The sequence below is a fragment of the Diospyros lotus genome, chromosome 8 (genome assembly GCF_014633365.1).
Source record: "Diospyros lotus cultivar Yz01 chromosome 8, ASM1463336v1, whole genome shotgun sequence".
NCBI classification, from domain to species: domain Eukaryota; kingdom Viridiplantae; phylum Streptophyta; class Magnoliopsida; order Ericales; family Ebenaceae; genus Diospyros; species Diospyros lotus.
Genome location: NC_068345.1, coordinates 3365790 through 3378429, shown reverse-complemented (window position 1 = coordinate 3378429; position 12640 = coordinate 3365790). Strand labels below are relative to the sequence as shown.

The following is a 12640-nucleotide window of genomic DNA, read 5'->3' as shown; positions in this document are numbered from 1 at the left end:
AAATGAGATTTATATTTTCACAAATAATATTTTGTTTAAAAATTAAGTCAAATAAATTTACAATATATATAAGGCCCTTCTTTTTGTTTGGACCAAAAAAATTTGAAAAAACAATAACCATAAATAGAATCCCAAGTTATCGCATTAACATAATATTATAATCTAATCATATGTTACTATATATACTCAGATAGTAAAAACATTCCCATTTCAACTGAGCGTTGATGCCACCTTTAACATCGTTCATTCAAGATCTAAATATAAGTACATGATACCATATAATTGAGCCACGTCAACACAATAATATGGTACCACGGTACGGTTGAGCACTCCAGCATCAGCATATTTCATGTGTGGGGGTAGAGTAGAGAGAGAGAGGTTCTTCCTCAACAAAACCACTAAACCACTGTACTTGTACAAACCTATACCTTAACAAATCCGCCATATCCAACCACCCCATTTACCATTTGCTCTTATAAGATTGCAAAAATCAGATTTCTATCCACAAAAGAATCCCTCTGCCTTGCAGAATTTCTCCATGGCTCGTCCATTTTTTGTGCATCGCCACCTATCAGGCATCCCCCAAGCAGTCGCCTATGCCGCAGCAAGCCTCCTCCTGTGCGCCTTCGCGCTCTTCCTGTGCGCTTCTCACTCGCTCAAGTGGCGTCGCTGGAGACCCTGCTACGGCCGTGGCTGCAACCACGATCCCGTCATACAACTCAACAACGAAGCGATGGTTGCCGGGTTCCACTTTGGCAATGGCGAAGGAAGCATGCCGAGCAGCGAGCTGTCGGTTTGGCAGAGGAACATTCTCATGGGTGGCAAGTGCCAGCTCCCGGATTTTTCTGGGGTCATCATATATGATGCTGCCGGGAATGTTGCTTCACCGGCCAAGCCTTCCAGGGCTCTCACCTGGAAATGAAGAAGACAGCAGAGTGATCGAATTTCAAGATATGTAATGATGATTTACAGTTCCCGAGGGTTCGATGTCAGAATCTCTGTTTGGTGAATTAAATTCATGACTTTCTGAAAATGTATCTCACAACTAATCCATTACAATGGAATGCACAATCTCTACAGCTACCAATCTAAAGATGAAATACTGTGTAAGCGTGATCTTACTAGGCTTTTTATAGCGAATAGTCCAAATCTGCAGCCACACCTAAATTGAAGCTCTGCGAGTCTTGTTGGATGAAGAACTCCGGCCCCTGAACCCAACCACATTTAGTTTTGAAGTTGTCGTCTTTGCTACACCAGGCTTTCTGCTGTTGGTCGTTCTTTTTGAACCGGAAGAAGCCCTTTTTGAACTACTTGAACTGGAAGATTTCAGTGGCTTGACTGGTTTAACACCTGCTTTTGCAGATTTGGATGGTGCAGACACTTTCCCCGATTTTGTCCCTGACAATTTTTTGGCAGATGAACCTTTGCCATGGGCGCTGGATGATTTCACCGGTGCAGCTTTAACCTTGCTTTTCCAGTTTGAAACTTTTACGGCTTTCAAATTCTTCTGCTGAGTTATGTGGGCCCTGGCAATGTCCCTCTTGACATTGTCTACAGTAACGGATTCCAAGCTCTCATTCTTCATTATGGCCTCCTCAATCCGGCTCGCCAGAATCAGGTCCTTCTTGGCAACCAAACTTGTTACTTTACCTGTTAAAATAAGGGATCTTGATTCACGAACATAACGGTGATAAATGAACACATCTTCTGATAAAAAGTAGCGTGAACTTTTGATAAGGTAAAAACGTTATGTGGATTGTAATAATCTAAAGGAATGGTCAAAAGGAGCAAAAAAACAAATTGCCATAGAAGTCACAAAGGCCAAAAGTAGGGTCCCAAATGAACCGAGCCGTTCATGAACGGCTAGGTGTTCGACTCGATAAAAACTCGTTCGAGTTTGTTCAATAAGATAAACGAGCCGAGCTTTAAATGAGCCGAGTTTGAGTTCAGTAAAGCTTGGTTCGTTAACTTGCGAGCTAGCTCAATTAGAGGCTCGCGAGTAGACCCAATTAGAAGTTTGTGATTAGCTCATGAAAACATGCTTGTTTATAAATACATTAATAAATTTATTCATAATTTTATAAATATATTATTTTATGGCTAGATAATATATGTATATATTAGATATATATTTTATAAATATATTATTTAACATATGTACATACATATCATCATTAATATCATTTATTAAGTGGGTCTCTCTCTCCAAGAAACCCATCTTTGCTTGTTCCTCTCTCTTGTCTTCCCTTGGCCGTCTATTCCTCTTCTTCTCCAACAATCTACATTTGCTTGTTCCTCTTCCCTTCGCCTCTTGCCGCTGACCCTCTCGCTGCTGCCTCGCCTCTTGCCGCCGACCCTCTCGCTGCTGCCTTGCCTCTTGCTGTCGACCACTGCTGCATCCTCCCTCTCTGCCGCCGCTGCACACCCCTTCCTCCGTTGCTGCCGCTGCACAGCCTCCTCTTTTAGTGGTGGTGAGCCCGAGCTCGGCTCATCAACCGAATTGACGAGCCAAGCTTGAGCTCGAGCTGAGCTTTCAGGCTCGACTCAAGCTTGAGCTTGAGCTCTAGTTTGTCGAGCCAAGCTGAGCTGCTCAGCTCGATTGCAACCCTAGCCAAAAGCAAGGATCATTTGGCCAAGCTGTATTTGTTGGACAAAAATCCTTAAGAGTTGAAATATGAGTTGCAAATTCCAATTTGTGCTTAAAATGGGGGTAGCAATCAGCATACAGATTAACATACTTAGCCTGACATGAAGGATTCAACTAGATTAAGAGGCCATCATTCGGCACTTCTGGCTAAACATACAAGAGGTAAAATCAATTAACCAAGATCAAATTTATCTTTTATCATTTATAAAGAATCCTCTAATCACCAAATGTCTCCCTTTTTCCACTTTATTTATCAAAGTAAACAAATGCAGCAGATACATACCTTTGGCACCCATACGAGCAGTTCTCCCAGTCCGATGGAGGTAATCAATCTACAAGTAAAAACATAAAGCGGGATCAATTTTCAATTCTAGGAAAAGGACATTGGCATCCAAGATGATACAAATATGCACAAGAAAAGTGACCGTAGACAATGCTTACAGAGTTTAAAGGAAAATCGAACATAATGACATGATCCACATCCAAGTCCAGTCCTCTAGCAGCCAAGTCTGTGCAGACTAACGTGGGGCAATCTCCAGCCTCACTCTTGAACTTCTGGAGGTTTTCAACCCTGCTCAGGAGAATAGAGCAATTTTGAAGAATGAAGGAAAACAATTAAACTAAGTGAATATCTATAGAGTGAGCTCTGATATATATTCCTAAGCCATCAATTGTTTGCATCACATAAAAGGTGGAGAGAGCCTAGGAGCCCAAAAGTAGGGTTTGTTCTTTATTGGGTTTGACATAGCCTAGGAGCCCAAAAGTAGGGTTTGTTCTTTATTGGGTTTGACATATTACGAAAAAAGGGGGCCGTCAATTATCTGGAGCTTCTTCCACTTTTTTGTTTATTTATATAATTTTTTTTTTGCCTTTCCTCTTTTTTTAAGAGAGAATACATGTGCTTTCACATGTGAACTCATAATTCTATAGGCTGATATCATTTTTGACCTTAAAATACAAAACAAGTAATTCACAAATGCCATCCACAAATTGCAGCAATCCACTTGAAGCCTGAAACATAAATTATACACTGGAAAATATGTCTATAAAAGATACAAAACAGAAGATAATATCTTAGACATCTCACCTCTTTTCTGCTGGAACATCTCCATGATAATTAGCAGTAGAGATTTGATTTTCACTCAGGAAGTGGTCCACAGCACGACTGGAATTCAATGTGTTGCAGAACACCATCACTTTGTTTCCCTTTGCTAAACTTGGCTCAAGGACCTGTACTGGGAATTATTAAATTCCAGAATGAAAGTAATTATTTCTCAGAATAACTGGAAGTTACACCAACACAACCCAATAATATAATCTGGCCATATTTGCAGTAGAATTTTGTATTGCTACTTATGTCCAAAAGTTCTCTAAACTCAATAGGGAAAAATAAGATATATTTTCTTTTGGACAAGTAAAACTAGGAAATCCAGGAATTGTAATGTTCACTTAATGCATTGGGTAACCAGAGTTGGAAGGGCCTCAAGGCCAACAGATTTTAGATTGAAGAAGCTAATAACATGGTCTCTATACCTACTTGTGGCCATATCTTCCAGCTTCAAATTTAATGTTTTCTCCCCCATCCCAACTTTCTTGATTAGCAATAATACAACAGCACGGGTAATTTTACAATAATAATAACAGTCTCCCTTATCAGGCTTAGGACTGAACATTCAGATATTTACAAATTTATGACGAGTAGATTAGTCCTCAGGCTGATGAATCAGTTGCATCAAATTACTCTGTTACTACAACTTCTACATGATGCAGCAAGAAAAATTCAGGCTAAACACTGTTAAAATCATGATTGAAGAATTATACTACAATAAAGCATTCTTGTAGACTTTACATTTATGTTTGTAGGTTCAAGGTATCCATCCTACAAAAAGCAATCAAGCAGAGGACCAAATGTGAGAGTATATACTTCTTCACAATTGAACTTCACTTCTACAACACACCACCACTACTAATAACATTAACAACATACCAAGCCTATAATCCAACTATGTGGGGTTGGCTACATAATTTTCTAGCTCTCCAAGCTTCACTTCTATAAATATACAAAATATTAGAACTTACAGCATTCTGCTTGCAAGGTTTTACAAGGCAGTTAGAAGTCATTCTACTCCAAAATTGCTTACACGGACAGATATTGAATTTTTATCTGCTCTTGTGGTTAGATCAAATAACTATCAAAAGCGGAAAAAATCTAAATTCCAACTTCCACGGAATACTCCACTTGACTGAGTACTAAGCAGACTCAGAAATAAATTCAAGTCAGCATCAAGTTCAAATTAAAAAGATATTTATCTGTATTTCTACCTATAAACTGTTGTTTCCTACCAGCGAGTATAAAAAGAATGGTTACTGGTTACTGTTGATTAGGAATAGCACAATTGCAGAGCTTAACAGAAATAGACCTGAAGCAATGCCTCCAGCTTGTTCTCAGAACCTGACAGTTTGATAAAATCATGGCGAGCAGAAGCAATCTTCTTATGCAATGTTGAAGTGCGCAGATGTACAATTCCTTCAAACTCCTCATCAATCAGCTTTTGCACTGCCTGCAAAACATTGAATGCATTAATGTTCCAACACCAATGTAACCAAAACCAGAGAGAAGCAAGTAATTAGATGACAACCATGAACAGATGTAAACAGGAAAACACATGTAATCAGATTATGTTTCTAAAAACTGGCTGCATCCCAGAAGGGGCAGCTATTATCTAATATCCTCATCTGAGAAAAGGTATCAATCTGTCAGATATAACTTATATGGTTGCTTAGATGGAGCTACGACAGATATGATCATATGCCTTTATCTAGTAGCAGATCCTCTGACCTCAAACAACTTGTAAACAGTTAGGCTTCAAAACCATGCATTCTTTTTACTGCATTGGGCAGTTTTGACAATGAAAATTTTTTATTTTGGTTTGGCCCCAGTGTTACTTATCCTTGAGTTAATATCCATAGTTACTCCAGCAAAACACCAGTTCCTCTTTAGGATGATTGAGAAATCAAAGAATTTGGCGTTCCTAAAGAAAATTACTAATGAAGTTGTTAGGATTTGCATTAGTTAGCATTCAATACTCGGGAGAGGGTTTTAAAATGTAGTTTTGAATAATTTTGTATTTTATATTTTATGAGTTTAAAATGTAACGGAAACTAACTTTTATAAGTTAGTACCGCCAGTCCATTATTTCTTTTACTTGCATTTTAGTCCCCTGTTGTAACCGCCTCTATCTCTAATAAATAGTGGAGGATAGGTCTCAGTTAGGGGGAATTCATTCATTCTTTTTCGTTTAATCTTGCACGGGCTCTAGAGAGAATTGAGAGAGAGCAAAGCGCTCGCTCCCTCTTGCACACTATTGTCCATAGCCAAGAGTGTGCAAGAGGGAGTGTTGTATCCTATTGCTTTCTAGTAGATTCTGTTAGGTCTTCGGCAATCTGGATGTAGGGCATTTTATGCCTGAACTATGATAAGTTTCCTGCCTCATTTACTTTCTATTATTGTATTTGATTTCCTCTAATATCAGCTAGTCTATTTCTATTCTATTGGTTGTAATAAGGTTGTGAGAAGTGGGGTTCTTGTGTGTATAATCGATCCTATAGTCAACAGAAGTTTTAGGCATCATTGCCGCCATCAATTGGAGTAAATATAAAACATATATATATATAATGCAAATGTATGTGGCTCTCCTAGAGATTTCAAAATCAATCCCTATACACTCAAGACTAATTGTTAACAACAGTTAGCCTAAATAAACATGCATTCCTCTACTATATTAGACAGTATTTACAATTAAAATTCTGCCACAAATATTTTGGATTGGTCTATTTGTTAGTGTATGCCCTATGAGCCAAGTGTGGTGAACTCATAAATGATATACTAAGACCTAAGTCAGTGTAGGCTTCATGAACCAAGTGTGGTGGCTTGGTGACAAATGCACAATGATTGTTGCAATGACAAAATAAATTAGGTACAATTCATCCTTTGTACTTAATTGTATATAAATGCCTAAGGATGAAATCCCGTGGACTAACCTTGTGGAGAGTGGTTAAAGTGTTACTTTAATTGTAAGAGCACTCCACACATACACCAAAAGATTAGCACCTTAAAGGATTGTCCCTAGTCAAGGTATCATTGAGAAGGAATATCAATGATGCATGCGAGATTGTTATACATGTTGCCTCTGTCTTAAGGAAGACAACAACCAATCTTACAAGGTTGTGTCATGAACCTAGAGTTCATAACAGGTTTAGGAGGTAATTGGGGAGTTAGATCGGAAGAGATGGGAGGAAGTTAGGGAGAACAAAACAGAGAGGGAAAGAAAGAGAGAGATTAGAGAGAAATTGGAGGGAGATTGAGAGACTGCAAGAGAGGAAAATAAGAGATTTCAATTCATCAATTCAAGTATGCCTACTCTCTTACAGCAATGGCTTATTTATATCCTCTAGCCATCATCTGCCCATGTGCAATACAACTATAAGCCTAACAAGTACTATATCCTTATTACAATATTGCCCTTATACTACTATTAGGGACATGACAGGTTGGTGGTGTGGGATCCAAGGCAAGTGTATGGGTGTTTGTTGGAGAACAAGTTCACTGGACATGACCCAACATGAGATTCCATAAGGTTTACAAGTGTTTATGGAAACCTTGGTAGCGACTGTGCAAAGTCATCCTTTGACTTGTGGTCACCATAGTATCTTGTATGTGGATTCGCATACTTTGACTGTTATGAAAGCATCCAATAAAGGGCATGAACTTCGCGGCGATTGAGTATGTCATGAAGCATACGAAGGTTGTGAGTGATCTAGAGAGGATTCATCGACTCTTAATGGGAGAATTTCTCTTGGGCCCCTTTGATGAAAAGGTAACCGTTAAATCTGTGCACGGTGGAAATTTGATTTGAGATTGGATTTGAAATTAAATACTCTTAAAGTTATCATTTTGATATATCAAAGATAGCAAGACCAAACTTAGAAAAGGTGACACCTAATCCAATCCTATGTTTGGTTGAGACACTTTAAATCGATAAAGGGATACCATTACACATGCATGGTGGTAGCCTCCACTGAAAGGTTAGTGATCGCTTTTGATCCTTCTACTAATTGGGGGACTTGATGGATTGCTAGATCCCACTCAAGGTTTATAATTCTTTTAGGAAAAAGAATCATTACCAATATATGTAGAAGCCTAATGGGTCGCACACAATAGGACAACATGATGAGGTAATTGCAAGATCGATAGGTTTTGTGAGTAAACCTTAAGTGTAAGAGCTAGAATTTCCTAAATGTTAATGAGATTAATGTAAATAATGATCCTAATAATATGAGAATAAAGTCATTTAATGTCCCCGAGAATGATGCAAACCCTAATTTGGATATGGATCCTTATTGGGCTTTAGGGTTTGGTGGCTTATTAGCCCTAATTATTAGTTAATGGGCTGGATTAAGGAGTTTAATATGGGTTATAAGTGGCTAGTTTAAAATGTTTAAATAAAGCCAAGCCCAATGGAAGAGGAGCCACACACATGGGCTTAAGCCCACACAAGCTAGGGTTTCATCAAGAGTCTATTTATACTCTTGTGTCAAATTGGAAGAGAATGAAAAAAAGAGAAAAAAAAAACCCTAGAAGAGTGAGACTCATGGCCATACACAAGGTGTGCCCTCTACCCTCTAAATCCCACCATTTCATTGAGCTAGCACTCCACGATATCCTAGAGAAGCTGCTCCCGTGGTGGGTCCAAGTGTTGTTCGCATGGATTATACGTTAGAGGCTGGGCATTTGTGCAGCTAGAGGCGATCATTCTCCTTCAGTGACTTCCACTACAAAAGGTAACGTCTTAACCTTCCTCCATAACTCTATCAGCAAAGCACAATTTCCTCTTCAGGTTCATATGGAACACAAACAGTTTGAAGTTCCTAAAGAAAATTTCTAAAGAAGTTCTAAGCAGAACCATTTGCCGCCATCAATTGGTGTAAATATATGATATAGATACTACAAATATAGGTATTTTTTTTTCTACAGCTTAAAAAATGAATCCCTAGTATATATAAAAAGTAAAACTAAAATACTAAAAAGCCACATATCCATATTCCCTTCCCTCCACCTTATATCATCCATGCCCCTGAACTTATTAGCAAGATTCTCGCTTTCTTCAATACTATCAATTTTATTTTCACATGATCAAACTGTCTTAATCTTGTTTCATGCATCTCATCATCAATAAGAACCATTCCAATTAAGAATAACCTCATTTTTAATTTTATCTTTTCTTATATGGCAACAGCAACACATCCATTGTAAAATCTTCATTACATTCACCCCAATGCACAAGCCCCCATGTTCTGTGAGGGTAAGGGGAAGGCTGTCCTTGTACATAACCTTAGCCTTGCATTTCAAATAAGCTATTTCCACAACTCGAACCAGTGATCTTTTAGTCACAAAGAGGCAACCTTATTGTTGCTACCAAGTCTCCCGCTTGGGGGGGAAAAAAATGCATACTATCAAAATAAATCTTATAAAATTATTCTAACATAAATAAAATGAATATTAGAAGGTTCTCTTTAGTGTTCATTCATAATATTTTATTTTAAAAATAAAATTAAACTATACAATTTACATAGATATAATAGTTTATAATTTAAAAATATAAAACAATGAAAAAAGAATATTAAGACCATGGATAGAATGGGTTTACTGCTGTATAATTAAAAACAAATGTGAAATCCTTCAAAAATGCTTTACAGTAGAAGACTCCCTAAAATAAAATAAGCAACATTCCATTAGATTTCATCACTTTCAAGGATCACCTCTAAATCAACTAGACCCACCATAATGTTTTGCTCAGGCTAAATAGTCTAAATATTAGGCAGCAATGTCCTAGAGGTAGTTTGTGTTAAATTCTTTATAAGCAAGCAGGTGGCAGAAGCTAAGTAGGATCTTAAAGGATTGTGGGAGAACTTGGAAAGTGTAAGGAAACCAACCAGCCCCATAGAACTCTCAAATTGGGTCTCGGTAACAAAACCTCAGGGAAAAAAAAAAACATGTAACTTGTGTGATTGCACAGCCCATGGTTTTTAAACAAGTAAATACGGGTGAATAATCAGAACTGCAATGATTATCAAGCAATTTCACAAAATAATTAGGAAGTTGTTCCTCGTAACAACAGGAAATAATTGAACATGAACTTCACATCATCTCAGCAAACAAGTACATTCTCTATAACCCAAATGTTTGCTACACAATGTTCAAAACAAAAAGAATCACAGAACTGCACATTTTTTAAAAACCCATGGTGGCCAGTGGTCACCAATGGAGTCATCTAGATGCCATTAGAAAATAAAATGGCACTTATCACATAACATGAAACCAAAGGAGAATGCAAAGAAATATGACGAGAGAATCTCAAAAACCCATTTATGATGGTGTAGCGTGGTATACCTTTGTCATTGTTGCAGAGACCAAAATAGTCTGAAATCCTTTATCATCCAGTTTTAATTTACGATTTTTCAAGGGGCCAAGAAACTTGTGAATATCAGGGCCAAAGCCACGATCAAACATGGTATCTGCCTCATCCAAAACCTGTAAAATATTAGTGCTGTAGTGTTATAAGAGTTACTGTCATGTGAATATGACATGGTAGTGGGGAAAATTTAAAATTAAAAAAAGAAGAAGATAGTATTAGTAAGATGCCCACCAGGTACTTGATGTCACCATAAACCATGTTCCCCTCCTCAATATGTTGAAGAACTCGACCAGGGGTACCCACTACCATGTCAATTGGGGAGTTCAGTGAATCTTCCTGAGGTCTTAAACGGCCGCCACCACTTATCATGGTAGACCTGAATCGTGCATGATGGCTGATAGACTTTGCCACACGAAACACCTGTAGCACCCAATTTTGTATTTTTAATCGTGAATGAGATTTTAAAGTATATAGGAGGCCAAAATCCTCAAAAGACAAAAACCTGCTCAGACAGCTCCCTCGTTGGGCATAGCACAACAGCTCGAGGACGTCTGGGCTTGATTATCATACCGTGTAATGCTTCATCCTGTCTCAGTAACTGCAAATTCAACACATTATTAGACTTTTCTTCATCTCAATCAAAAATATAAGGGTAAAAACAGTGTCAACAAAGCTATTAAGTTGCTGCACTCCTACATATCCACAATTGTAACCTGATACAATGAATACAAAATTAGATGAATTGCCAAAATCAAACAAACAGTCAAAAGGAAAACGGAAAGCAATTCAATTTCCCTAATCCTTATGGTTATGGATGATGTTGATACATCTGAGAAGATTGTTGCTTGAACATGTGTACCCAGACTTACAGACCTATCTGCAGCATTCCCAGAATTCAGACAACAATTTATCAAATGAACAGTTGAATTATGTTAGATAACCCCTTAAATTCAAATCTAATGGAGATGAAGTCTCTGAAATAAAATTCAAGCTTATTGTGAGTAGGGATAGAGGTAGGTATTGAAGACTCTACCCAATTAGAGTCGTCACCCATAAATAAACCCCTTATAGTATGGTTGTTGATTGCTCACACCAATAACCTGTGAGATGCTATAGCCAGATTATTGAATTTGTGTGTCTAGAATAGGGGCACAACCAAATAAAAAAAGTTTCCAGAGTGTGTTTGGCCTCCACAGTAGTGAGGATAGGGATGATTTCAAGTTTTATCCAGGCAAAAACAGTGTTTTGAGAAAGTTTTATAGTTTCTTCATACAAAACTACGGTTTCATTAGATTATTCCCTTGTTGTGGAATCGTAGTAGATATAGGCATTGAGCCGAAACTCGTTAAATTTCTGCCTTCATTTTTTCTCTTGAATTTTGTGTAATGGTTACGATGCGGTCCTAACAATTGACATTAAATGAACGAATTGAAAGCAATCAGAATAACCTGAACAAGTGGCAACATATAGGCTAAGGTCTTGCCAGAGCCAGTGTGAGAACCCAACACCACACTCTGGCCCTGCAGCACAGCAGGAACCCCAATGCTCTGAATCTCAGTAGGAACCGAAATACCCATTTCCTCCAACGCCCCCATCACCTCCTCAGTCAACCCCAGTTCCTCAAAACTCGACGCCAGGGCCCCACCTTTCTTCTTCTTCCTCCTCGACCCATCACCGGCCTCCGCAGCCGCCTCCGGCGGAGGCCTGGTTTGTGTGGATTTCGAAGACTCCCTGAGGTGCCTGGTTCTCAGCCTCTCCAGAAGGATAGAGTGCTTTATAGGCTCCAATGCTTCCTCTGTCGCGCCGGCGGCGGAGCATAGGGGCTTAAAGCCTATGAAAGGTTTTGTCGGCGGCGGAGGCGGCGGCGGCGGCGCCGGAGATGGCAGTTTGAAGAGAGGGAAACGTTTGGGTGTAGAGAGAAGAGAGAAGGAGACGGAGAATCGGGCTGGGACTGAAACTGAAGGCGAGAGCGAGAGGCTTAGAAGAGCTCTTCCGGTTCCCCCACCATATCTGAATCCCATTTTCCTGCAGCTTCCCCCTGCTTGGTTTCCTTGCTGAGTTTGGAGCCGTCGAGCCCTCTGATCCTTTAGGGTTTATGATTCGATTTTTGGGAAAAAAAAATTAAAATCATTCTGTTTTTTAATTGTTAAACAGAAATCGAATAAAAGGCGTAAACAAATTTAAAAATCCTTTTAATTTAATAAAAATTCGAGATATGTTATTTTTTAGACAAAAATAAAATATCATAATTATAACGGTAAGTCTATAATATAAAATAATAAATATAATTTATAATAATGCTAATCTTAATTAATTTCAAAATACTATAATGCTCATTATAAATTCTTATACTCTTTTGTAATATAGATAGTTTTGTTCTAAAAAAATAGGCGTTTGATAGTAATTTTAATATTATTTTTAAATCTTAAATAAATTTAAATATCTGACTTAAATATTGAAATATTCACCTAGCGATTGTTCTACGCTCTCTAAACAGTTTGATGATGATATTTTTAAT

At 38.1% G+C, this 12640-nt stretch overlaps 2 protein-coding genes across 3 annotated transcripts; one reads left to right on the top strand and one right to left on the bottom strand.

Moving 5' to 3' along the window:
• Positions 1 to 271: 271 nt before the first annotated feature.
• LOC127808321 (DEAD-box ATP-dependent RNA helicase 39) lies at positions 272 to 12210 on the bottom strand. Of its 2 annotated transcripts, XM_052346818.1 has the most exons (10): positions 11571 to 12210; positions 10625 to 10720; positions 10354 to 10542; positions 10098 to 10238; positions 5068 to 5208; positions 3735 to 3877; positions 3089 to 3218; positions 2931 to 2979; positions 1123 to 1650; positions 272 to 912 (listed from the first exon to the last, which is right to left on the bottom strand). In XM_052346818.1, the coding sequence occupies exons 1-9, from the start codon at positions 12141 to 12143 to the stop codon at positions 1163 to 1165; spliced, it is 1950 nt and encodes a 649-aa protein (XP_052202778.1). In that variant the 5' UTR covers positions 12144 to 12210; the 3' UTR covers positions 272 to 912; positions 1123 to 1162. The 2 variants fall into 2 exon arrangements, with proteins under 2 accessions (XP_052202778.1, XP_052202777.1); XM_052346817.1 differs by lacking the exon at positions 272 to 912 and having other exon boundaries at positions 990 to 1650.
• Positions 539 to 922, top strand: LOC127807716 (uncharacterized). Its single transcript, XM_052345755.1, has one exon. The coding sequence runs from the start codon at positions 539 to 541 to the stop codon at positions 920 to 922; it is 384 nt and encodes a 127-aa protein (XP_052201715.1).
• Positions 12211 to 12640: the final 430 nt, after the last annotated feature.

Coding starts and splice junctions, on each gene's coding strand:
- LOC127807716 (XM_052345755.1), top strand. CDS start 539: ATGGCTCGTCCATTTTTTGTGCATCGCCACCTATCAGGCATCCCCCAA.
- LOC127808321 (XM_052346818.1), bottom strand. CDS start 12,143: ATGGGATTCAGATATGGTGGGGGAACCGGAAGAGCTCTTCTAAGCCTC. Junction 10,543..10,624: donor CGAGGGAGCTGTCTGAGCAG/GTTTTTGTCTTT, acceptor TGGGTGCTACAG/GTGTTTCGTGTGGCAAAGTC. Junction 3,878..5,067: donor AGCTGGAGGCATTGCTTCAG/GTCTATTTCTGT, acceptor TTCCCAGTACAG/GTCCTTGAGCCAAGTTTAGC.